Genomic DNA, 27922 nt, shown 5'->3' with positions numbered 1-27922 from the left:
ATTGCAAATACAAAAATAAGACGAGTAAAGAAAACGCGGTACTTATTAAAATAATCACCCTTTACTTAAGTATTTGAACACAGAAAACCGCTGTTAATAGGTTATATAATATTTCCCAGTCTATGACTAGTAAAATAATAACAACTTACTCTGATGAACACAGCTCTCCTCAGAGTAGCTGCGAGTGCTGCGTCGTCTTCTTGTGTGACAGGTGTCAGAGTTAAGGCACGACACTGCCACCTGGGCACTCAACCAGGTACTGTTAGCAAGTATTTACATGTGGTGTCATCATAAGAGAACTGTTCATTTTAAATATTGCGGTTATCACTAATACCGGTATATCCTCATACACTAAATTAACACGATATCGATAATTGTTTTTTTAAATATCACGGTTATCGTCAATACTGGTATATCGTGACAGCCCTAATACACACACACACACACACACACACACACAAACACAATTGCATAATAAATGAAAAGAAAATAGAATACAAAAAGATTAGAAAGGTAGTTTTTTTTTATATAGAGTGTTGCAGAGGGTCAAATAAAGATGGAAGAGATGGGTTTTAAGCCGATTCTTGAAGATGGCTAAGGACTCAGCTGCTCGGATTGAGTTGGGGAGGTCATTCCACCAGGAGGGAATATTTAATAAAAAATTCTGTAAAAGTGACTTTGTGCTTCTTTGGGATGGCACAATCAAGCGATGTTTACTTGCAGACGTAAGCTTCTAGAGGGCACATAAATCTGAAGTAACAAATTTCGGTAAATGGGTGCAGAGCCAGTGGTAGGCAAACATCAATGCCTTGAATTTTATGCGAGCAGCTATTGGAAGCCAGTGCAAATTGATAAACAGAGGTGTGACGTGTATTCTTTTTGGCTCATTAAAAATTAATCTTGCTGCAGCGTTCTGGTTTAATTGTAAAGGTTTGATAGAACTGGCTGGAAGACCTGCCAAGAGAGCATTGCAATAGTCCAGCCTGGACAGAGTTGTGTAGCATGTTCCGAAAGAAAGGGCTTGATCTTCTTGATGTTGAATGAAGCAAATCTGCAGGATCGGACAGTTTTAGCTCTGTGAAAGTCAGCTGATCATCAATCATAACTCCAAGGCTTCTAGCTGTTTTTGAAGGAGTTATGGTTGATGTGCCTAACTTGATGGTGAAATTGTGATGAAACGATGGGTTTGCTGGAATAACAAGAAGTTCTGTCTTGGCAAGGTTGAGCTGAAGGTGATGGTCCATCATCCAGCAAGAAATGTCTGTTAGACAAGCTGAGATGCGAATAGCTACCGTCGGATCATCAGGATGGAATGAGAGGTAGAGTTGAGTGTCATTAACATAGCAATGGTATGAAAATCCATGTTTCTGAATGACAGAACCTAATGATGCCATACAGACAGAGAAGAGACGTAGTCCAAGAACTGAGCCCTGAGGCACCCCAGTAGTTAGATGTTGTGACTTGGAGACCTCACCTCTCCAAGATACTTTGAAGGACCTATCTGATAGGTAAGACTAAAACCATTGAAGTGTGTTTCCTGAGATGCCTTTTGCCAGTAGGGTTGATAGGAGGATCTGGTGGTTAACCGTGTCAAAAGCAGCGGACAGATCAAGCAGGATAAGTACTGAAGAATTTCTTAATGCACATTTTTAACAAATTGGGTAAATCATATGGCGTGTTGAACCATTAGCCATAGGTGCATTGGATTTGAATCGCCGCTGCATGCAGACCGATCAGTGTATGACATTAAAGTCCAGTGAGAACGAACTAAAAGAAAAAGGATAATATAAATTATATCTCAATAGCTCTTGCAGTACTTTGATGTCACACACCAATCGGTCTGATGGTGATAATCTGCTTCACCCTTGTGGTCCAAAAGAGTATATGAAATACATTTTATCAAACTAAATATATCTTGCTGAAACAAAATTTTTGTAATGTCTGTTTGATGCTTTACACAACAATGACTTTAAATGACCTTTTGGAGTAATTACGAAAACTTTATAATAAGCCCCAGATACAGATCCTCTGTAAAGACCTTGTCTAAGACAACCACCGGGACAAGACCAAAGGAAACAGATGATTGTTTGATGACTTTGCTGCAGCCTGGACTTTGCTGCAGCCTGGAATTGAACTGCTGGTTTCGTCTGGTCAGAGGAGAACTGGCCCCCCGACTGAGCCTGGTTTCTCCCAAGGTTTTTTCTCCATTCTGTCACCGTATCATGGTTATACAGTATACCATTCTACATACTGTAAGGTTTCATCACATTACATTGCTGTAAAAGTTGCTGGCAACCATGCTGCCAGTAACTTAGTTTAAAAATACAGGGAAATAATTAGTGTACGTTTAATTATTACACTATTTTTAAAATATTAAATATATTAATTTAACTCCAGAAGTTTATAGAAAGTGCCCTTATAATTGGCTGCTTCATCTATATTATTACCCAGCTCTCTCTATATATATTTTTTGTATTATTACAACTAAAAAATCTGACAAACTACTTTATAACATGATGAATGATGAAGAATAAACAGCAACCTGTTTGTTCTTCAGTGTGTTTAATTCTGCAGGGTTCTGGATCTCTCATGTTCTCTCTATTCTTCAATAAACTGTCTCTGCAGATGTCACTTCTTCCTGATGATTTGATGCTCGTCTTCACTTGTGGGTTGATGGGTAAATTCCAGCATTTATTGATGAACTGCAGTGGGAGGAGCTTCACTGAAGGTGAGATTGTTGTGGGAGGAGCTTCATTGAAGGTGTGCTTGTTGTGGGAGGAGCTTCACTGAAGGTGTGATTGTTGAGGGAGGAGCTTCACTGAAGGTGTGATTGTCGAGGGAGGAGTTTCACTGAAGGTCTGATTGTCGAGGGAGTTGTTTCACTGAAGGTCTGATTGTGATCGCTGTACAGTAAGAGGGGCAGATCTGTCAAAATAAAATAAATCACTTTGTACACTTTACACTAATTCACATATTTCAAGTATTTATGTTTATCTATGTAGCTATTTAACAATATAACTTAACCCTCTTGACCCCACTGTCAAATTTACTCGACAAGATGCGGCACTGAATAAAACGGCCGATTTTGTCAAATAGGGTTTCAAATTTTGAGCGACCTCCCCTGCACCAGATGGCATACATGTAATAATTCATCTCCGACTCAAAAAAAAACGTCATGCTTCTATACAAAATCTTCAAGCTAGAGCGCATTGAATCAGTGCGAACAAAAGCGGAGCTAGTATGAGAGTGAGCTATTTTATCAGAGCAATATTGTCAACGTCAGCGTGTATTTGCATTAGATTATTATTATTACTATTATTATTATTATCATCTAATGGCATCAATAAAGCCTACCCGCAATGAAGTGTTGGGACTTCTATTCGCGGACCCTGATTCTGAAGGGAAATAGCTGCATTCAGAAGATGCCGGTGATACTGAAAGTGAAAGTATAGCCCTACACCAAGCACAAGTGGTAAATCCTTTGACCAATGTAGATGGTCCTTTGCCCAATGTCAGTGGTGTGAACAATGTTTCCTGGGGTCGGAGTGTTTATCGCGAAGTTAGCAGGCATGTTAGTGTTGAGGGGAACGAGGAGGGAGATTTTTACCGTGCTAGACATGTAGCTTTGTCTTCTGACCGTATGCCTCTCCGCAATCGCGGCGACAGTATTGTGGTGGAGACTTGTCTAATGCCACTGGGTATGTTAGACGAGGTCGAAGTATTCATAGGACAGTTAGGGGGCAACGTGGAGGCAGGGTGGGGAGTCACAATGACAATGACAGTAGTCCGAGCTATGCACTCTCGGCGCGCGCATGAGGCAGATCTGGCCGCACTGTTCGTAGCAGGAGCAGAGGCGGTGTGACACGGGGCATAGCTTTTGAACTAAACAGGTCTTGTCTACTTATGTTTGTGTGTCATATGAATAATATATATGTGCCACATACATGGAATCAGAGTCCCTGCTGTATGTAGTAAAATGAAAATCTCTACAGCAAAAGGCCAACCGCTACATGCATTCAGTTTGTTTCTACCACTTATTAGTAATGATTTACACAGTTTGTTTACTACTTACTATTTACCATACATTTAGCATACATAAGGTGAGGGACATTTTGGGGGAAAGGAGTGCTGCATTTTATCATTTAAACGCATAGACAGTAAAATAAATGGACACAGCGACCCCATTGGAACTCAACTGAGACAAGTGAAGCCCATTTTTAGCATTTTTTAGCACTTCCGTTTCTGACGCGCAGACTCAAACTAAGCTTGATGACATCAGCAACCTGTCTGATAGATGTAAATCTTCTAGTAGCTGTGCCTGAAAACTGCCATTGTTAATCTTGCAGAGACGGCGAGCTTGAGCGGGGAGTTCTTTGGCGTGAGTGAGCAGGAGTAAGTATTCTGATTAATTATTTTGTATAGTATTTTAAAATGTAACGCCAGTACGCCATATTAAGTTAATTGCCTGCGAGCTTCTCCTCCTGTCTGTACGGTAATGCGACAGAGAGTCGAGTGGTTATGACGCAATCGTTAGCCTATTTTTACAAAAACTGTTTCTACGGGGCCATAATGTAACATAGAAGGTAATGGAGCCCTTTATACATTGTTGTGTATCTTTAGAAATAAATAATGGACAAACAGAGTCTTTGAACGCCTCAGATGTAAAGTTATTCGCTGTCAAAGTGACGCCAAAATGAATGGGAGTCAATGGGATGCTAACGCAAGTGAAGTTCTGCTACAAGATGGCGGCACGCGGCCGACTTCAACTTCCGGTCGACTTCCTTGCCGCCTGTTTAAACGTGACTTGTCATGAAAATTCTATAATCCAAGATGGCCGCCACTATATGACGTCATAATATGCAAATTAGATGGGAAAATGTAATCCCTACATAAACTTTGGGTAATCCTTAATATTTCTATAATTTACAGAAAAGTATCTATCTTTTATTACTTTTAAGATATAGCCTTTTGAAAGTATTCAAAATTGAACGTTTTGGGAAAAAACCTAAAGGGTTAAGTAAATTAATTACAAACTTGTATACTTATATCTATAAATATATTCCCATTTTGCCTCTTTATATTTTTATTAATTTTATTTGCATATTTTATTCCTTCATTTACCTGCCCTATCATTAATATATAGGCTAGGCAAAAAAGCCTAAATGTAAAAAACAACAACAACAAAATAAATATAAGGAATGTAAGTATTTATAAAAAAAGAATGAAACAAACAGAAATAAACAGGTATATCTTGTATTGTCACAATAGCAGTACATTTGCACAACAGAACAATATTTGCAGTAGTTTGCACGTCAGTTTACTGAAGAGATATTCAGATACTCATCCGCTGTGATACGGTTTGTATTAGCACCGTCATATCAATCTATAACATATCATAGCATTATACCAAGTTCTAACATGTTTATTTTAACATTTACAATTTACATATACTTGGTTTCACAACCAGATGAATTTACACTTGTCCAGTTTTGTCTGGAACCAGACCACTTCCCGAAGTGCTTTAAGCAATCAGATTTAAATCAGTCTCTGTATTTTAAAAATAAAAATAGTCACCACTTGTAAGAAAACTTGAATGTACTAGTGTATGAAAGACGGGTTCAAGTGTACTAAAATTGGTAACTAAATACAGTTAGAGAGGATTAAAGAATATAGAAGTATAAAGAATGGCACAGAATTTATACATTTTATTTTTGTTTAAAAAATGTTTTTTTTTTTTTTTTTATTAACATGTTTTTGTGATTTTTTTCCCCATGCTTATGCTTGTAAAATCAGGTACAAAAGAGATTCCATAAAAAAAAATAAAAAAACGGAAAAAAATTGTAAAAAGTAGAGTGATAAAGGCCCACCCCCCAAAAAGAAAGTAACGAGTTTAATCCATGATTATTTGGGGGGGGGGGGGGAATGCACAAGCATCTCAACAGAAAAAATAGAAACAAAGTGTGCTGCAAAGCTACATTATAATAAATATGTCAGCATTTAGATGTTCTAAGCACGATAATACGATAATATATACATAACCATATTAAGCACACAATCACAGATCAATCATCAACGTTCCACATTCAATAACGCTAACATTATAACTCTAAAAATGTATTATACCTGTAAAAAAAAATAATTATAAAAAACCACGAAATCGTTCATGTCTGCATGACTTCAGTTAACTGTAATGTTTCTTTCAACTTAATCAGTCTGCAGACGCCAAAACAGGCACATGTGTTTTAGGAAAGCTATATAGAAATAACCTCATATGATGTTGATTAAACAAACGGGGTGTTTCATATCTGTACAAATAAGCGAATTTTCTTAACTGACCAACTTACCTCAGAAGACACAACACACGCGCGCTGACTGAATGAGGAATGAAAATAGTCACGACGCCCTCTTCTTCTTGAGTTTTTTGGCGCATAACAATCTAAATGTATAGCGCCACCTACAATACCTTGCTGTTGTGCAGTCATGTTAGCTATTATCCTTAAAAATGACATATGGACATGTAAAAAGTATGGGGTGTTCATTATTTTTGTTACTCTGAACAAAAACATAAATAAATTCATAAATCTTCAGAAATTTAAACCAGTAATTCATCCTATACAGGATTCCAAGGGTCCCATCTGGTGCTTCGTCTCCAGGGTAATCGTATAATTGGAGATGCATTTGGCATTTCAAAACGTTAAGAAATTACGGAAACAAAAATTAAATAAAATTTTGCTGTGGCTTTTCTCAAAATGTGCAGTATTTCTTCTTTTTTTGCACTGAAACTATACCACAGACAACATTCTTCTAACACTGTTATGACTTTTCTGACTTTGAGAAACATTGTAGGGCTCCAGACTAACATTTGAAGAAAACCAGCACCAGTGCCATTAAGTTCAACAGAAGGTGTCTCCAGCACCTGACAGTAAAGCACTCACCCTAATCACACATGTACATCTCGGAAATGTCTATCTGATGTCTGCATTTACATATAAAAGATGTGTTTTTAAGAGTGCTTGTTCATCTGCAGTACGTCTCTAAGATGTTTCCTATCATATGTCAAATACAAATACAAACACTGGGCACTGGGCATAACATATTTAAATGACATATTAAATAACACAAAACAGTTATCAGTAATAAATATTGATAATTATTATCATGTTTATTTATATCTCTCTTTTTTTTTTTTACAATTTAAAAATATTTATTAATGTTACAAATGGCTGGAGATCGGGGGCTTGGGCCATTTGTAAAGAACAAATGATCAGTCTCACTCAAACTATTGTACATATACATTGGAAACCTGTAGCCAACCTGGATTAAAAAAAAACGATGTTGTGATAGCTGCAAATTTCATCGTTGTCAATTTGTTGATGTAACGTAATCAAAAAGATAATATATATTATAATCCAGTGTTGAAGTAAATGAAATTAGGCTTTAAACTAAATGAAATGTTGTTTGAGTGCTCCCCTGGTGCTTAAAATATTGCAGACACTTCTTATTTTGTCCCTGTGTGTCCACCGTAGTTCGTCAGAAAACAAGCGAAGCTACAATGGGTAAGCGCGTCTCTTTGCTCGCACCTGTTTTTGGGGTTATTAAAATGCAATGAAAGTAACCTAATTAATATAATTTCTATGATTCTAACTTTTTGATAATGAGTACATGAAGAGAAAAAAATATATCGTGTGTTAGATGATTAGCATGTGACAATTATAGCTGTAAGATACTTGAATAATATGAGGAGACGTTCGTAGTCTTGTGAACTTTTACTGAACAAGGCAACATCGACATACATCTAGCTCGGCCAACTCCGACTAAATACACTGGCCAAAAAACACACATTCCCCAGAACAGCCCCGCCCTCCCCAGGCTCTTAGCCTCTTAAAGGAACCTACTACAATAGATAGTCAATACATTACACCCCTTTTCCCCAGTCCACAAAGTCTGCAAATCTTCTGGGAGGCCGATGCTCTCTTACAGGGTACCTCAGAGAATGAGGGCAATCAGACATGCACTCAACTCCAGCTTCGGTAAGGTCAACATCAGGGTTCCCCACATCTAATGCAGGCGGCTGTAACTCAAGCATTTCAGTCCCTGGGGACTCAGGTGGATGGACAGTGTAGCCGTCTGGCTCAGGCCTTGATTGGTCAGACAAGGGTGCCGTCCTGTCCATCAGTTGATCAACATGTCGTCTGTGCATTTGTCCATCACCCGCTCTGACCTTGTATGACAGGGGACCTGTGATGTCTACAATGACTCCCGGCATCCACTTAGAATCTCTGGTGTAGCTTCTCATGTACACCAAGTCCTTAGGTCTAAACTCTCTGTCGGTGCCAGGGCATTTTTCAGCATTCAGCTCTTGTCTGCGAAGCATATCACCATTATGATCAGGATGCAGACGATCCAGGGCAGTGGTGAGTTGCCGATTCATGAGCAACTCGGCAGGACTTTTCCCAGTTGATGAATTGGGTGTGACATGCTGTGACAACAGGAAGCGAGCGAGCCTGGTCTGCCACTCGCCCTTGGTGATGCGAGACAGGGCCTCCTTGGTTGTCTGCACCATGCGTTCAGCTTGATCATTTGAGCTTGGGTGATAAGGTGCTGTAGTCACATGGCGAATGCTGTTGCGCTCGGCAAACGCTTGGAATTCTGCAGAGGTGAACGAAGCACCATTATCTGACACTATGACGTCGGGCAAACCATGTGTTGCAAAAAGTAGTCTCAGTGTGTTGATGAAAGCTGATGAAGACATGGAACTCATCAGAGAGACCTCCAGCAACTTGCTATGTACATTGACCACTATGAGGAATATTTTGCCTTGAAAAGGGCCTGCAAAGTCAACATGCAGCCGGGACCATCTTTTTGTCGTCCACTCCCATGGGTGCACCTTTGCCTTAGGAGGTGCATGACGTGACATCTGACAGGTTCCACATGCTTTAACAGTCTCCTCAATGTCTCGGTCCATGCCCGGCCACCACACATAACTCCTTGCGAGTCCCTTCATGCGTACAATGCCCGGCTGGGCATCATGCAACATAGCCAGTATTTCTCTCCTCGCCAAGCAAGGAACAAACACACGGCTTCCCCATAGCAAACAGTTCTTATGTGCAGAGAGTTCATGGCGGCGCAAAAGGAATGGCTTGAAACGGCTATCCATCACATCAGCCGGCCACCCATGTAGCACCCAGCGCATTACTTGTGCTAAGACAGAGTCCTTGAGTGTAAGGTTAGCGATTCGCTCAGCATGCATGGGTGCTTCTGGCACAATTTCAAGTAGCAACACTTCCAATGGTGGTGGTGTAACAGCATCCGATGCCGGCAAAGATAAACGACTCAGGGCGTCAGCATTGCCCATTTGTTTGCCTGGTCTGTAGCACAGTTCATAGTCGTAGGCACCAACAATCAAACTCCAACGTAGCATTCGTGGTGAAAGGATTGTAGGCATGGGCTTGGCATGGTGCAGGAGTCCCAGCAGGGGTTTGTGGTCTGTAAAAATCATGAAATGGCGGCCTGCGAGATACTGGTGAAATTTTCTGACTGCAAACACCACCGCCAATGCTTCCTTATCAATTTGGGCATAATTTCGCTCAGTGGTGGTCATTGTTCTGGAAGCAAAGCAAATGGGCCTCTCCTGACCATCACGTTCCACGTGGAACAATAAAGCCCCAAGCCCATAGGGCGAGGCATCACAAACCACTGCCAGGGGCTTCTTTTCATCATAGTGCACCAGCACTTTATCCGTCTGCAGCAATTCTTTTGCCTCAGCATATGCCATCTTGTGCTTTGCTCCCCACTGCCAAGTACCAGACTGGTCTAGAAGGCGATGCAGGGGTTCTAGGACAGTGGCTTTATTGGGAAGGAAGCAGCTGTAAAAGTTAAGCAACCCCAAAAATGCCTAAAGTTCTGTTTTGTTATGTGGAGGCGGAGCGTTTTGGATAGCTTCCACTTTTTCACGGGTTGGCTTGATACCATCTTTATCCACTCTAAACCCCAAAAACTCCACTTGAGTAGCAGTAAAAATGCTTTTCTCTTTTTTTAGTCGCAGTCCAGCTTCAGCAAAGCACTTCAGTACGGCCTGTAGCCGTGCATTATGTTCTTCCATGTTTTTGCCCGAAATCAGGATGTCATCCAGGTATGGTTGGACTCCTGGAATTCCTGCGAGCAAATTGTCCATAAATCTTTGAAATATTGAAACAGCTGTTGACACCCCAAATTGCAAGCGTTGAGTCCGGAAAAGCCCACGGTGAGTGTTAATAGTCAGTAAGTCTGCTGTGTCATCATCCACTGGGAGCTGCTGATAAGCTTGTTTCACAAATCAAGTTTCGTGAAAACTACTCCTCCAGCTAGCTTCGAGAACAGTTCAGATGCTGTGGGTAAGGGGTACACATCAGGCTTAACAGCTGTATTCACTGTACAGCGGTAATCCCAGCAAATCCTCAGACCCCCATCTTTTTTTGCAACAGTCACTATGGGTGTGGCCCACTTTGCATGGCGAACAGGTTCAAAAATTCCTTGAGCCACCAATTTGTCCAACTCCTCATCAAGCTGGGGTCGCAAAGCAAAAGGAACTGGGCGGGCCTTAAATAAATGTGGCGTAATTGTGGAATCAATGTCAATAGAGATTGGGGGGGTCTGGCAAACCCCAATGTCCTGAAAAACCTCAGAGTATTCAGTCAGTATTTTCTCTATGGACTGCAGCTGTACCCTGTATACTCCTTCCACTGATATTCCCAGGGCATCAAACCAGTCTCGTCCTAACAGACTAGTGCCTTGGCCCTGTATGACGAACAAAGGCAGGGTGTTTCGTGTTCCTTTGTACATTACCTCCACAAATATTTTTCCTTTCACTTCCAAAGTTGCCTGTGACCACTGCTTAAGTATTCCATTGTTTGCATGTATTTCAGGGGGTTGGGAGGGCCACAATGACTGATAGGTATGCTCACTAATCAAAGAACAGGCAGCTCCTGAATCCACTTCCATTGTGTGTGCTTGTTTGTTCAGTATAACACTGGGCAGATATGGCTACTGCCCCCTTCTTTCTGCTTTAGTAGTTGTGGTGCTGTAAACCGAGTAATCATCATTTTTCTTTTCTTTGTTATAATGTTTGTGTAACGTTCTCCTGAGCTGGCTGCATCCTTGTCAGCACCATGTTTAGTCTTTGTTAAACACACACGAGCAATGTGTCCTCTTTTTTTTACAGTAATGGCATACAGCCGTGAAAAACCTACATGCTTGTGGGGTATGCTGACCACCACATCTGAAGCATGGCTTGTCCCGTTTAGGATTTTCATTTGAAACTGCTGTTTTATTTACTGATGCCTGCGCATTAGCCGCATAATGAACATCGTCCTCCAGCCGTGATTCGTTTTGATGCTGACGAAGTAGGCGAGCGTTTAACAATGCTGTTTCACCAGCTAGTGCCTTTTGTTCTGCCTCTGTAAATGTTAGTGTCGTTTCAGCCAGCAGGCGTCGCTGTAGTGCTTCATCCATAACCCTGCACACGATTCTATCACGCAGCATTGCTTCTAACTGCTCCCCAAAAGCACAGTGCACAGACAAACGTCGAAGCTCAGCAATGTAGTTTGGAATGCTTTGATTAGGTTTCTGCTTACAATTGTGAAAATGAAAACGTTGAACAATCTCTGGTGGCGCTGGGCTATAATGGCGTTTCAAGGCAGCGACAATGTTTGCATAGGACACAGTAGAGGGTTGCGTTGGAGCAAGCACTGAACGTAAAGTGGAATACGTTTTTGCGCCACACACACTGAGCAGTACGGAGCGTTTTTTTGCATCATCCTCAATATCATTTGCATGAAAAAAACATTCCAGTCTCTCTGTGTATTCTTCAAAAGAGTTACTTGAACATTTATCAAACTCGAGACGACCGAGTGTAGTCATGTTCGCTGCAGATGGCAGATTATTTCACTCAATTAGCAGTCGCACCGTATGGACTTATCTGCACACAGTCGGTTCGAATCCGCTCGTCGCCAGTGTAAGATACTTGAATAATATGAGGAGACGTTCGTAGTCTTGTGAACTTTAACTGAACAAGGCAACATCGACATACATCTAGCTCGGCCAACTCTGACTAAACACACTGGCCAAAAAACATACATTCCCCAGAACAGCCCCGCCCTCCCCAGGCTCTTAGCCTCTTAAAGGAACCTCACTACTACAATAGTCAGTCAATACATTAAAAATAGCAATGATTGCAGTAGTGCATATGTAAATGTATTGTTCTTCCGCGAGATCACTAAAACGCCATATAACTTAAAAAAAAAATGTTTTAATTCAAGTCGATTTTGCTCATATTCTTCCCGTGTTTGTTTTCTGTACATGTTTGTTGTGTTTGGAGTCAAAAGCTAATGTATGAATCTGTAAGGGAAATTTAAATGTTATTTAGCGTTCTTTAACATTTATGTTTTTTTTTTTTTTGTTTTTTTTAGTAGATCTCTGTATTACTAATGGAAAGCACTCAGAATATTTCATATAAAGTGAGATGATCTGCTGCTGCTAATCCTGAATGTGTTTAATGAGTGATCTCCTGTAAACTGTCAAAGTTCAATTCGTTCTTTGAAGAGACTATTTATGCAAACACTTTTGTGATATCTACAAGACACAGATGTCCTAACAGCCTTTATATCATTGGTCTGTGTTGAACTGTTATCTGAAAACCAAAACAAAGGTAAAAACTAATTAACAGAACTTTAAACTCAAATGAAAGGGATTATGGAAAAAAAAAATATTTTTGAAAGTTACATAACTATACTTCTGTTTACTCTTTAGATTTTATTCTTAAAATTGAAATATTTGTAAAAATTAAATTTGAAGTGCTAACAGACAAGCATAAACGCATGTGTAAATTTGTATTTCGATATTTTACTATAAATAGCAAGTAAATGTAAATACTTGATATGTGAATTAGCATAAAATCAAACTCAGACTTTGGCAGATCTTCTCTTCCTACAGTGAAGCTCCTCCCACAACAACTAGCCTTCAGTGAAGCAATTTCAGATCAGCAATTCTTCAGATTTGGTGTTTATAAAAATACCTCAAAAAAACAAAACAAAACAAAATAAAAAAACGGTTGTAAAAAAAACAATGAAGGGGATTAATTAAACCAATAAATAATATAGGGGAGACTTTCTCCAGGGTACAAAGTAGGGACTGAAACTCAGATGTTCAAATTATGTCACTTCCTAGGTGTTGCCATTAAAAAAATGCTTTAAAAAGGAAGAAATGGAATGGAAATTGTGTTGAGTGAAAAATATTGGCCAGTTAATTCATTTCAAATAGTTATAAATTACATAATTTTCTTAGTATAGTATATTAATGTTAATATTATGTTTATAATATTCTAATTGTGGATTTGATTCGGCACTGAATAGTTCTTACTACACAAACATTGGATTTGTGTCTGTATTTTTAAATATAGATAAATGTACCTTTTTTTTAATAAGAATGTGTCAAAATGATCATAATTCGGTCTAGCTGTTGTCTCCTTTCACTTCACATGATTTATTTATATTGTTACTTTTAAACTGTAATTTCAGATCTAATGGAGGAGAAAAAACATGTCAAACCTGGAGAAAAAACTCTCTCACAGACTGAAAGTATTTCTTTACTGAAAAGATGAGTCAAGAAAAGTTTCACCTGCACTCAGTGCGGGAAGAGTTTCACACAATCATCAAACCTTAAGAACCACATGATCATCCACACTGAAGAGAAACTGCATGAATGTGATCAGTGCGGAAAAACATTTGCATGGGCTTCAAGCTGGATTAACCACCTTAAAGTTCATTCAAATGAGAAACCACATTCATGTTCTTTCTGTGGAAAGAGTTTTTCACAACTGCAGAGTTTAAAACTACATCAGAAGATACACTCTGGTGTAAAAGATTATATGTGTTTTGAGTGTGAGAAGACTTTTATTACAGATAAAGATTTGAAACGGCACGAGAGGATCCACACTGGAGAGAAACCTTACGAGTGTTCACACTGCGAAAAGAGATTCAGTCAGACAGCACATCTGAAATCACACGAGAGGATTCACACTGGAAGGAAACTGTATCACTGCACTACATGTGGGAAGAGTTTCAGTCATACGTCTTCTCTACAGAGACATACAATAAAGAATCACATTAAGTAGTTTATCTCCAGGTCCAGCGTTTTCAAGTACTACACCGCATTTCTTCAGTATTAATCTGTTATAAGAAACATAATCTAATAAAGATCATCTTCAAGACCAGCAGTTTCTGTGAGATTCAGATCAACTCAAAGTTCCTCCCCTAAGGACAATATCTAAAGTTGTATTCTTGTATAAAACTGTTACATTATGTAAATTATATTATTATCATTATTATTATATTATTATGCTTTATTTTTTAGGGTGTGTTTTACAAAATATAAGTGTAAGAAATTTTGTCATGTAGGTTTTACATCTGATCCATCTTCACTTTTGTTCACATGAGATGCTTTGCAATCTTGTTAGTCAATGAATAGAGAGATCTGTCTTTTACTTTGTTTGCATCAAATATCAAACTTTTATTGGCCACTTTTGTTGTCTGCTGATTTTTCTTGCATCAAGAATGAATAATTTGATAATTCTAGTTACATCTAAAAGCCATTAAATATTGCTTTGGGGCTTAATTACATTTCTCGATAAAGCTGTTTAAACTACCTAATAAACTATATTTCAGCTCACACTTGACTATCTGTCTATCATTAACTATTTTAACATTAATTTAGTTTGATATGTTGTGTTATAGATATTTTTGTGACAGAGTTTCGTAGTTTTAAAAAATTGGTGCGTTTCTGATCATCTAACGTTGGTTTTGCCTCGCGGTGATGACGTCATCAGTCGGAGTTCCTGAAGTGAGGGGTTTGCGCCTTTTCAAGTAATTGTAAAATACACGTTTCTTATTTTGTTTTTAATTAACATTTTTATGGGGTCATTTCTGAATAGTCTTTATTGGTCTCAGCACTATTTGCAATATCAGCACTATCTAAAGGTTTTGTCTTGTTTCTCTTAATATTCAAAACGAGAAAACTATTTTGTTATAAATGTTGTTAACGAGTTCACTCTTACATACAATTAGCTGAAGTATGGTAATGCATATTTGGCGTGTTGTCCGGGGAAGAGCTCTGATCTTGGGAATGCCCCGAAAGTAGAGTACCCCCAATAAGTGTAATATGAATTCAAAGTGAGGAGATGGGGTGGAGGAGGGATGCTGATAAACAATGTCAATGAATAAAGGGAAGTCAGCTATATTTATACCATAGTGTAGATTAACCTGAGTGCACTCGATCTGTGATAATTAGGCTATGTATCTGTCGCTCTTCTCCCAAACCTTTTTAATAAAACATAATTTCACGTGTTCACCCTTTCATATAATTAGCCGAAGTATGGTAATGCATATTTGGTGTACCTAGAGTACCCCCGGGACAGCTGCCAGACTAAGAAATCTAAGACTATCAGTGGTCAAAGGGCAAATGGCTGACCGAGAGGGCCTATAAAGCCTCTGACTGGAGATCAAGACTCAGGACGTGTGGGTCTTCTCGATTTGGCAGATAAAAAGGCTTTGGGCCGTCAGACAAGGAGGACTCTTGTGACATCTGATGGGAGATCAATTCTCACTGCATCAGACAGGTAAGTCTCGCCGGGTGAAGAGCGAGAAAAGGAAAACCCGACTGGGAGGGCTCCCATAGCATCCGATGGGAGATCAGGACTCAGGACATCGAACGGGTAAGCCTCGCCAGGCGGGGGGGAAATACTTGAAATTTAGCTGAGAGAGCTCGGACAGCATTTGGCAGGTGGTCGAGACTCTTGGTGATGGACGCCCGAACCTCGCCAACTGTCAAATGGGAAGGTAAAGTTATGTGGATGGGAGACTCTTGCCAACATCCGATGGGAGCTCAATACTACCAGCATCTAACGGGTAAGCCTCATCGGCTGTAGAAAGGAAAAGTTAAGGTTGTCTAGCAGGGCTCTCGCCGACGGGAGCTCAATAGTCATAGCCTTGAGTGGGTAAGCCTCGCCGAATGTAAGACAGAAAGGTAAAATGTGGCAAGGAGGCTTTTGCCTACATCTGATTGAAGCTCAATACTCACTGCATTGGACGGGTAAGCCTCACTGACCATAGAATGGAAAAGGTAAGGTTGTGTGGCCGGGAGGCTTTTCTTTTTTGGATTCGTCTAAACATAGGCAGAGGTACTCAAAGATGGACTGGTACAGCTGGATGGGAGAAGAGAGATTGGAAAAGGGAAAAGTAGATGAAATTACCTTTCTTGCTTTGGTCTGTTTTTGTTTGATTATTAAAGAAATTGTTTCGCTATCAATTATGGTTAGGTCTTAGATGGTGGGGTTGATTTTTGGTTTTGGAAGATATCCGAGCTAGAGGTCTTCACAGGTCCAAAAGTTTGTGCCCGAACCCGAAAGAGACCCGTAATGTACTACACCGAACCGACCCGGACACCTCTATTATTTCAAAAGCTGGACCCGGACCCGTGTAGGTCCAAGAAATTCCTACCCGGACAAGTCTATTATTTGAAAGCTGGACCTGAACCCGCCGGGAAGACACAGACCCAAATGGACCCGATTTTCACATATTCCACCTTAAATTGCTATGACAAGTCAATAAACCTGTTGCTTACCTAATTTAAGGAGCCGTAGTCTCTCTTCCTTGTGACGGACTGCCTGTGATTCATTACAATCCTCTGAAAGTTATCCATGTTATTCCTCTCATTATTCCAAGTCCAAGCTTAATCCACTCATTATTTCAGCTTCAAAAGTCCACTTGATGTCACGGTGAGGAATGAAAAATGCAACTGTGCACATGTACATTCTGACTTGAGTTAATTAGCATAATAGCTTCGACTGTTTGCCCTTTTGAACTATAATAACGATCGCTCACTAATGTTTTTATTTATTTGCTATCATCTCTGTTCTCTCTGCTCTGCGTCAAGTCTGAATCTGACCACTAAAACTTTAAGATTAAACGGTTCATTTATATTATTATAAAAGTAGGAGAAAATACAAATCGCGGTTTGGCGGTCGAAGTGTCCCTCACTGGTTGCCATAGAAACATGAAATACGCTCAAGACTGCACATATTTGCTAGCTGGATCAACCTAAAATATGCTTTTTAATGCAATTTGAGCGTCATAGAAAGCATTCATGTGACAATTCACCTGATTTGAAATATATTAAATATGAGTGTGTCAAGTATGCAAGCAATATTCCCTTGCGTGTACTTACATTAACTCTGGGTCTGCGCGCTCTGCTTCTAATGGCAGAGAGAGAGAGAGAGAGAGAGAGAGAGAGAGAGAGAGAGAGAGAAAGAATACTTTTTTGGCTCACACTTTTCTTTTCCTAATTTTACAAGTTGCAAGTCTCAAAAAACACAAGCAGTATATGATCCCGGCCGGGTATTCTCCATGTCCGATGACTCCGATCACACGAGTATTACACACATGTTAAACAGGACCCGACCCGGCTGATGATTTAAAATATAGACCCGAACCCATATGTGTCCCGGTTCGACAGGTCTCTGGTGCACTGTGAAGACCTCTAATCCGAGCATCTAAGAAAACTGAAAAAGTTAGAATATACATGGCATAGAGTGTACGGGCTGTGCTGAGATGCTGGTAACCTGTGCGAAGGGTGTGGATACGTTTTGTGAGAATGTCTAACGTTATGGGTTGTCTGGAGCCAGGACGGGTGGGATCACTAGATTCCCATGATCAGAAGGGAGGTTTGAGAATTATTAATTTTAGGCGAGGGAGCGTCGAACATCAGTTTGTGGAAAAATTGGACACCACTTTTTTTTCCACCTTTGATGGACCCGACCTGGAGACCCTTAACTGTGTGGAGTAAAGAGATAAATGAGGTGATGGAAAGAAGGGAAAAAATCTGGGAATGGTACAGTAGCCCCTTCATAGCAGAACACAAGATCCAGAGGGCGGAGCTGGCCTCTTCGTACAGGGGCGGTGTTGGATCCAGGTCCAGAGCGGGGAGTTGGATCTACGTACAATTTCATTTTGATTGGATTTATGGCAGATTAACATCATACTATTTGCATCATACTTAATTGTTTCCGCATCGAATCAAAAAAGTAGTGTCCGTGACATCACCCATAGGTTTCCAAAGAGCGTTTTTAAAGCCAAATTGGGCAGAGGTGGCAGTCGCCATCTTGGCAACCCATCACCATGTGTCACTGCTGGATAATTGAAAATGGGCAAAAGGTTCCCCCTCACAGTTGTCAGGAAGGGAAAAATTAGCTATGTAGACCTAAATCATTTTTTGAACCAGGCTGTGAACATGTTTTTATCTTCTGTAAAGTTGGGCAATTTAACATGGGGAGTCTATGGGACTGACTCCCTTTAGCAGCCAGCCTCTAGTGGCCAGTTGACAATTTTCAGTTCCATATGGGCTTCACGAGAGAGCGGAAGGGTGCCTCTTGGATTGATGGTTCAGTCACACAAAAACAAATAGTAAAAGTAGCAGGTAAGTTATAGATAATAAATTGATAATAGTAACAATCCAATTACATTACACATTTTAGGTAATCTAATCAGAATACTTTTAGATTACTTTTAAATTACTTTTGACCTAACTTGACTTAAATGGGATAATATTCTACCATACTGACATAAAAATACAGAGTAAAAAAAAATATTCCATTTGTTATTAATAACATGAAGTGCATTAAAGGGGTAATATGATGCGATTTAAATTTTTTCCTTTCTCTTTGGAGTGTTACAAGCTCTTGGTGCATGAAGAAATCTCAATCCAAAGAGATATTCTTTATCAAAGTTAAGACTCTGCCAGCCACCCGCCTCCCCCTACAACTAGGGATGGTCCGATCCACCTTTTTTGCCTCCGGTAATGATTCCAATACATAGGTTTCAGTATTGGCAGATACAGATACTGATATGATACCACTGAAGTTTTGTCACAGTGTCTGGTCTGTGTTTCCTTGAGTGTCCACTAGTGGTCTCACTTCCCCATAGTCACCCCACTGCAGGCACTACATTTCCCACAATCCTTTGTCCCATTCATCACTGTTAATTGCACATCTGGTATTGCACACAGCTGTCTCCACTTTCATCGTTTTCACCTGTCCATATAAACCAGCCTGTCTCATTCTGTTTCATGGAGTCCTTGTTTTCTTTCACCCGGCTTTCTCGTGTTCCCTTGTGTTTTTCTTGTTTGGACTGATATTGTGGTTATGACCTCTTGCTTGTTTTTTGGATTTTAATTTGGATTACCCCATTAAAGTACTGCAATTGGATCTCTCGTTTTCTGTGTGCATTCGTTACAGAAGGACTCCATCAATGCCCAGATCCAGCAGTGTGGGATTTCGTATCCGTTCCCCAGCCAGCATGGAGGAGCGGAGGGAGAAGTTCCTAAATTTGATCACCCTCCGTCAAGAGGGGAGTGAGGTGGGTGGTTTGGCACAACGATTCTGGACCATGGCGGTAGGAATGGGATACAATGATGAGGCACTTAAAGACCTTTTTAACGCCTGCCTTGATAACCCTGTGTCTGAGTGGGAGATGAAGGAGCTGGAGATCCTGGATTTTTGGGGGTTCACCATGTACCTACAACATCGGTCTCAGCGGGATACCCCAGCCACACCTGTCTCTCCAGGTGTGATGGCCGACTCTAAACCTGTGTCTCCAGACAGGAGGACCACCACAAGGTGGTCGCCAGCCCAGCGCCACTGCACAAGATGGCCACCAGCCCAGCGCCACAGCACAAGGTGGCCGCCAGCCCAGCGCCACTGCACAAGATGGCCTCCAGCCCAGCGCCACTGCACAAGATGGCCACTGGCACAGTGCCACTACACAAGATGGCAGCCACATATGAGCCTCTAGAGTCGAGTCAGGTCCCTGAAGACCCTCAAGAGTCGAGTCAGGTCCCCGTTGACCCTCCAGAGCCGAGTCAGGTCCCCGTTGAGTTGAGTCAGGTCCCCGTTGAGTCGAGTCAGGTCCCCGTGGTCCCTCCAGAGTCGAGTCAGGTCCCCGTGGTCAGGTCAAGTCACCATTAACACTCATGAGTCAAGTACTACCACAGTTAGACCTCATGAGTCAAGTCACCAATGATCTTCATGGACAAGGTCAAGTCACCACTGTTCTTCATGGGCAAAGTCAAGTCACCAATTATCTTCATGAGCAAGGCCAAGTCACCGTTGATCTTCATGAGCAAAGTCAAGTCACCGTTGATCTTCCTGAACAAAGTCAAGCCACAGTTGATCTTCCTGAACCCAGTCAAATCACCACGGATCTACAAGAGCCTCTTCACGTCTCTGCTGAACTACCAAAGCCTCTTCACGTCTCTGCTGAACTACCAGAGCCTCGTCACGTCTCAGCCGAACTTCCTGAGCGCTCGTCCTATCCTGTCATGGCCATGGAGGCCATCCAGGAACTCACCGCCTGCCCTGTCATGGCCATGGAGACCATCTACCATCTCATCAGGGCCGCGGAAGCCACCCTTAACCTGTTCATCTTCTCTATTTTAGGCCTACCTAACCAGACTTGCTCTCCTGTGCCATCGATCCCACTGTGGTGGTCTTCTGCACCGCCCTCTTGGGTTTCTGTCTCGACCACACGGCTGTGGTGGTCCTCTGCGCCGCCCTGGTGGGCTTCTGTCTCGACAGCACGGCTGTGGTGGTCTTCTGCGCCGCCCTGGTGGGCTTCTGTCTCGACCACACCGAGGTGGTTGTCCTCTGCGCCGCCCTGGTGGGCCTCTGTCTCGACCGCAAGGCGGTGGTGGTTCCAGTTCCATCTGCTCGGCTGTGGTGGGCTCCAGTTCCATCTGCGCCATCTCGGTGGGCTCCAGTTCCACCTGTTCCACCCTGGATTCCTGCCCTGTCGGCTCTGCCCTGGGCCCCTGAACTTTCCGTTCCCTCCTGGCCTCTTTGTTTTTTTTTCCACTTACGGTCTTTGTTTCCCTCTATGGACCTGGCCCTCCGTCCCTCCCCCTGGTCCTCCTCCAGTCCACCTCTCTCCTGGTTTCCTTGTGGGTTTTTTTTTCACTTCCTGTTTCTGTTTCCCTCTATGGACCTGGCCCTCCTTCCCTCCCCCTGGTCCTCCGCCGGTCCACCTCCCTCCTGGTCTCTGTGTTCCTTGGTTTGTACAACCCCATACCATCAGAGATGCAGGCTTCGGACTAAAGAGGAAAAGGCACTAAGTTCAGGAGGACATAGCGTCCAAGTTTTCCAAAAAGAACTACAAATTTTGATTCGTCTGACCACAGAACAGTTTTCCACTTTGCCACAGTCCATTTTAAATGAGCCTTGGCCCAGAGAAAATGCCTGCGATTCTGGATTATGTTTAGATATGGATTCTTTTTTGACCGTCAACTGTGAATTGCATGGTGGATTGTGTTCACCGACAATGTTTTCTGGAAGTATTCCTGAGCACATGTTGTGATTTCCATTACTGTAGCATTCATGTATGTGATTCAGTGCCGTCTAAGGGCCCGAAGATCACAGGCATCCAGTATGGTTTTCCGGCCTTGATCCTTACGCACAGAGATCGTTCCAGATTCTCTGAATCTTTGGATGATATTATGCACTGTATTGCTCATATATTTTTTGCCGCTGCATTGGGGGAATTTGTGATCCTCTGCCCATCTTGACCTCTGAGAGACACTGCCACTCTGAGAGGCTCTTTTATACCCAACCATGTTGCCAATTGACCTAATAAGTCGCAAATTGGTCCTCCAGCTGTTCCTTATATGTACATTTAGCTTTTCCAGCCTCTTATTGCTACCTGTCCCAACTTTTTTGGAATGTGTAGCTGTGTTGGATTATGAAATCCAAAATGAGCCAATATTTGGCAAGACATTTAAAAATGTCTCACTTTCAACATTTGATATGTTATCTATATTATATTGTGAATAAAATTTAAGTGTATGAGATATGTAAATCATTCAATTCCTTTTTTGAATTCAAAATGGACACCTTGGACCATTGCACCTCGCAGCTTTTATCGTGCTTCTCCATTCATCAAGGCTGCAACTATTATGTGCATCTGTTTATGAGAGCAAAACATTCTGATTGGCTATTTATTTTAGTTTGGTTGAGAATGAAAGCTGCTTCTCTCATACTCATTGACTCGGTCCAAGGCATGAAGCTCGAGCTTGAGTCCGTGGAGAAGCAGATTCGCGACCTGGAGGTGAGGCAGGCCCAGCTGAGAGAGTGGAGAGCCACACTGGAATCATCCCGGGCTGACGCTCACAAGTCCAGGGTAAGTATACAGCGTGTTGTTAACAGTCCCACCAAGTCTACTCCGTGTGTTTCTCTTCAGAGGCCCGGTGCACCCAGGACGCGATCTTCCCAGATGTCCTTCACTCCGGCGCCGGGACACCACGGACCCTGGGTGCATCCACAGCGGAGGACGCGAGCCTGGCCCCGGGCGACGACTTCTCCCCCTCCTGTCTTCGAGATCTCCATCCGGAACCGCTTTGCTCCCCTCCGCGAGACAGGACGCGACGCTGTGATCATTGGAGACTCAATCGTCCGAGCTACGTTAGCCGAAGGTAAAGTGCACACTCATTGTTTGCCTGGTGCTCGTGTTCTCGATGTTTCTGCGCAGATACACGCGATCCTGAAGGCCGACGAGAGCCCCAGAGCGGTCGTGCTCCACGCCGGGGTTAACGACACCACGCTGCGGCAGACGGAGACGCTGAAGAGGGACTTCAGCAGCCTGATCGAGACGGTTCGCAGCACGACGCCCGCGGCGATGATCATCGTGTCAGGACCACTGCCCACGTATCGACGAGGACACGAAAGGTTCAGTAGACTTTTTGCTTTAAATGAATGGTTGTTGTCATGGTGTAAAGAACAGAAACTTCTATTTGTTAATAACTGGAATCTTTTCTAGGATCTAGAAAAAATCTTATTGTGATTAAACCAGAAACATGTAAAGTAAATGAACAAAAACTATATTTAAAGTTTGGGCTCATAAATATTAGATCACTCACACCCAAAGCAGTTATTGTAAATGAAATGATCACAGATAAGTGATAGTTTTGATGTACTCTGCTTGACTGAAACCTGGTTAAAACCAAATGATTATTTTGGTCTAAATAAGTCTACTCCACCAAACTACTGTTATAAGCATGAGCCCCGTCAGACTGGTCGTGGCAGAGGTGTTGCAACAATATATAGTGATATTCTCAATGTTACCCAGAAAACAGGATACAGGTTTAACTCTTTTGAAATACTTCTGCTAAATGTTACACTGTCAGACATGCAAAAGAAATCTAATGTATCTCTTGCTCTGGCTACTGTGTATAGACCACCAGGGCCGTATACAGAATTCCTAAAATAATTTGCAGATTTCCTCTCAGACCTTCTAGTTACAGTTGATAAGGCGCTAATCATGGGAGATTTTAATATTCACGTTGATAATACAAATGATACATTAGGACTTGCGTTTACTGACCTAATAAACTCTTTTGGAGTCAACCAAAATGTCACCGGGCCCACTCATCGTTTTAATTATATCTCATGGAATCGATCTAACTGCTATAGATGTTGTACCTCAAAGTGATGATATTACAGACCATTTCCCTCTATCGAGCATGCTGCGTATCACTGATATTAACTATATGTCTCAGCGTTACCATCTGGGCAGAACTATTGTTCCAGCCACCAAAGACAGATTTGCAGATAACCTGCCTGATCTATCTCAACTGCTATTTGTACCCAAAAATAAACATGAATTAGACGAAATGACTGACAACATGGGCACTATTTTCTCTAATAAATTAGAAGCTGTTGCCCCCATCAAATTGAAAAAGGTTAGAGAAAAACGTACTGTGCCATGGTATAACAGTAATACTCACTCTCTCAAGAAAGTAACTCGTAGTCTTGAACGCAAATGGAGAAAAACTAACTTGGAAGTTTTTAAAATTGCATGGAAAAACAGTATGTCCAGCTATAGGCAGACTCTAAAAACTGCTAGGGCAGAGCATATACACAAACTAATTGAAAATAACCAAAACAATACAAGGTTTTTATTTAGCACAGTGGCTAAATTAACAAATTACCAGACGCCACCTGATTCAAATATTCCACCAACGTTAAATAGTAATGACTTTATGAATTTCTTCACTGATAAAATAGATAACATTAGAAATACAATAGTGAATGTAGATTCTACAGCGTCTAACACTTCAGTTTCATCCATCGCACCCAAAGATAAACTGCAGTGCTTTACAAATATAGGACAGGAAGAGCTAAATAAACTTATCACTGTATCTAAACGAACAACATGTTTATTAGATCCTGTACCCACTAAATTACTGAAAGAGTTGTTACCTGTAGCCGAAGAACCGCTTCTCAATATTATTAACTCGTCGTTATCTTTAGGTCATGTCCCAAAACCATTCAAGCTGGCGGTTATCAAACCTCTTATTAAGAAACCAAAACTAGATCCTAGTGTACTGGCAAATTATAGGCCTATTTCAAATCTTCCATTTATGTCTAAAATTTTAGAAAAAGTTGTGTCTGCTCAATTGAGCACCTTCCTGCACAAAAATGATCTGTATGAAGAATTTCAGTCAGGTTTCAGGCCCCACCATAGCACAGAAACTGCACTTGTTAAAATTACAAATGACCTGCTTCTTGCGTCAGATCAAGGCTGTATCTCATTTCTAGTCTTACTTGATCTTAGTGCTGCGTTCGACACCATAGATCATGACATACTCATAGATAGATTACAAAACTATACAGGTATTCAAGGGCAGGCTCTAAGATGGTTTAGATCCTACCTGTCCAATCGCTACCATTTTGTTTACTTAAATGGGGTGTCATCTCATTTATCAAAAGTAAAATATGGAGTGCCACAAGGATCCGTCCTAGGTCCCCTTCTATTTTTAATATACATGTTGCCCCTTGGTAATATTATTAGAAAATACGGAATTAGCTTCCACTGTTATGCTGATGATACTCAGCTATATATCTCAACGAGACCAGATGAAACTTCTCAATTATCTACGCTAACAGAGTGTGTTAAAAATGTAAAAGATTGGATGACAAATAATTTTCTCAGACAGAGATATTAATTATTGGACCAAGAAACACTACACAGAATCTTGTAGATTACAATCTGCAACTAGACGGATGTACTGTTACTTCCTCTACAGTCAGAAATATGGGTGTTATATTAGACAGCAATTTGTCTTTTGAAAATCATATTTCCCATGTTACAAAAACTGCATTCTTCCGTATTAGAAACATTTCCAAGCTACGAAACATGTTATCGGTTTCTGATGCAGAAGAGCTAGTTCATGCATTCATGACCTCTAGACTGGACTATTGTAATGCACTTCTAGGTGGTTGTCCTGCTTCTTCAGTAAACAAGCTACAGGTAGTCCAAAATGCAGCAGCTAGAGTCCTTACGAGGTCAAGAAAATATGATCATATTACCCCAATTTTACAGTCTCTGCACTGGCTACCTATTAAGTTCTGTATCAGTTACACATTATCATTACTTACCTATAAGGCCCTAAATGGTTTAGCTTCTGCGTACCTAACTAGCCTTCTACCACGCTACAACCCATCACACTCCCTAAGGTCACAAAACACTGGACTTTTGGTAGTTCCTAGGATAGCAAAGTCCACTAAAGGAGGTAGAGCTTTCTCACATTTGGCTCCCAAACTCTGGAATAGCCTTCCTGATAATGTTCGGGGTTCAGACACACTCTCTCTGTTTAAATCTAGATTAAAAACGCATCTCCTTCACCAAGCATTCGAATAATGTATCTCTTAAATTGTGAGTGTAGTTGCATCTGATCAAATGTGCATTCTTATTCATTAGTTTGGGTTAAACTAATTTTACTTTGTTGGATCAGCAGCTATGCTAATGATGTCTCTATTTTGTTCTATGTTTTGCCACGTAACTAGGATTTACACAAGCTCCAGTCTGGATCCAGAACACCGGAGAAAAGATGATGCTGACCATCAGAGGACCTCAGATGATGCTAACCCTGAATCAACAAACAGAACTAACAAATATAGCTACAAGTGTGTCTGCATCATATAATAATTATTAATTAATAATATTAATAATGTTCATCGTCTGGCTGACTACGTCTTGTATTAATTTTTCTAAAAATCCTGTCAAACGTGCACAAACTGACAGTCACCAATTATAAGCTACTACTGAATATTGTAGAAACATAATTTTCTGTAAAGTTGCTTTGTAACGATTTGTATTGTAAACAGCGCTATACAAATAAACTTGAATTGAATTGAACATCAGTAAGGAGGTCTCTTATTCAGGCAGCAGCATCCCCCATGATTCCAGTTCCAAGGGAACGTACACATTACATTAAAAGGGCATTAAAATGCGCAAGACATGAATTTAAATTGTATTTATTTACAGCAGTATATTATGTCATACTTCACACTTTTCTAGAAAGTTTTGTCTGTGTGTGAAGACAGTACCTCAAATTTGTTAATGAATGTTGAAATGAACTTCATCAGAATAAAGTTAAATGGAATTTAATTGAACTTCAACTTTACGTTCCAGTGTACTGATGTCAGACTTATTTTATATAATAAAGTTTACTGTTAAATTGTTAAATGCCCTGCCTCCTTTACATGTCTTAGTCACATCATAAGTGTTTGATCACCACATTTGAGTGATCATTGCAAAAAAAAAAAAAAAAAAAAAAAACAATGTAGGGCCTGGGATCTTGTGCAGCACCCCTGGACACATGCATGGGAAAGTTTTGAAATATCAGTCGGCTCTAAATATATATATATATATATATATATATATATATATATATATATATATATATATATATATACACAGTACCGCCACTTCCAAATATAGCTCTTGAGCGTCCCTCCACCTCTCCGTGCACCCAGAACGTGCTTTTAGCGTACCGGTACGCTCATTTGGACATCTGTTTTAATAGAGGTTTTAATCCTTTGCCCGCACTGCTGCTTTTCAGAACGCCCTTTACAATGCACGCTTCCTAATTCGTCCCACCGAGCGTAGAGACTACATTATCCATACACCCTTGAGTTTTACAAGTGAAAAGCGCATGCGTCACTTTTGCCGCTGTCACTGTCAACAACTCAATGTGGCCGGAGAGGATGTGTGAAACGCGCACATTGGCTCGGTAAAAATACAAATACAGTGAACAACAATTAACATGCTCTCCTGGCTTCAGGGTCTGAGTACTAAAAGAACACGGTCAGAATCAGATGACTCGATGGCTGACACCCCACCAAGCCAGAATGATATCGCTGCAGGTCAGACGCAAGCTAATGAAGTAATGCAGTAGCTCTTTCTAACTTTAAGGCTATTTTTTCAAAATCCTTTTGCACATGTTATTTATGTTCAGTAGCTCTTTCTAGTTCAAGCAAATCCACAAACTAATAAAAATATTTATTATTTTTTATAAGGTCATCGGTTGACTCCTGTATATAAAACCCCTTCAATATAGTTGTTGTTACCTCAACATGAGGGGAGTCATCAAAAAATAAATAAAAAAAAACAAATAATAATAATAAATATATATATATATATATATAGGCTATAATAGAGTACCGGCACCTCTTTTGGGCCACATAAACACTTAAAGCACTGTATATATATATATATATATATATATATATATATATATATATATAGACACACACACAGTACTATAAGTTGTTAAAGGAACACTCCACCGTTTTTTGAAATAGGGCTTATTCACATTATTTCCTACATTTAGATAGGAGGGCAAATGCATTTTTGTGTCAGTGCATGCATTGTTTTAGTTTGACTTGGTCGGCGTTAGCTTAGCTTAGCACAATGAATGGAATCCTTTGTTGCCAGCTAGCATGGCCTGAGTAAAAGTGATCAAAAAAAAAAAAAAACCCACCTAATTACTTCTTGTGGCCTGCGTA

At 40.8% G+C, this 27922-nt stretch overlaps 1 protein-coding gene and 2 long non-coding RNA genes across 9 annotated transcripts in view; 2 read left to right on the top strand and 1 right to left on the bottom strand.

The window, feature by feature from the left end:
* LOC132159398 (gastrula zinc finger protein XlCGF52.1-like) overlaps positions 1-27922 on the bottom strand; it is a 192214-nt gene that overhangs the window by 124323 nt on the left and 39969 nt on the right. Inside the window, exon 1 of one of the 7 annotated variants that reach the window (XM_059568902.1) lies at positions 2543-2882. The exons of the other annotated variants lie outside the window; for them this stretch is intronic. Coding sequence (XP_059424885.1) covers positions 2543-2591 — 49 coding nt within the window. The 5' untranslated portion in view covers positions 2592-2882. Of the gene's footprint in view, positions 1-2542; positions 2883-27922 lie in introns of those variants that run through there. 7 annotated transcript variants of the gene reach the window in all.
* LOC132159432 (uncharacterized) overlaps positions 1-27922 on the top strand; it is a 55567-nt gene that overhangs the window by 17313 nt on the left and 10332 nt on the right. The window contains exon 2 of the long non-coding RNA XR_009437844.1: positions 2626-2792. This is a non-coding gene — a long non-coding RNA (uncharacterized LOC132159432). The remainder of the gene's footprint in view (positions 1-2625; positions 2793-27922) is intronic.
* On the top strand, positions 7456-14703 carry LOC132159434 (uncharacterized). Its single transcript, XR_009437846.1, has 2 exons — positions 7456-7556; positions 13554-14703. It is a non-coding gene; the product is annotated as an uncharacterized LOC132159434 (long non-coding RNA).

This window comes from Carassius carassius, chromosome 16, assembly GCF_963082965.1.
Source record: "Carassius carassius chromosome 16, fCarCar2.1, whole genome shotgun sequence".
NCBI classification, from domain to species: Eukaryota; Metazoa; Chordata; class Actinopteri; order Cypriniformes; family Cyprinidae; genus Carassius; species Carassius carassius.
Note: the sequence above shows the minus strand (reverse complement) of the source record. Positions and strands in the feature narration are given on the sequence as shown.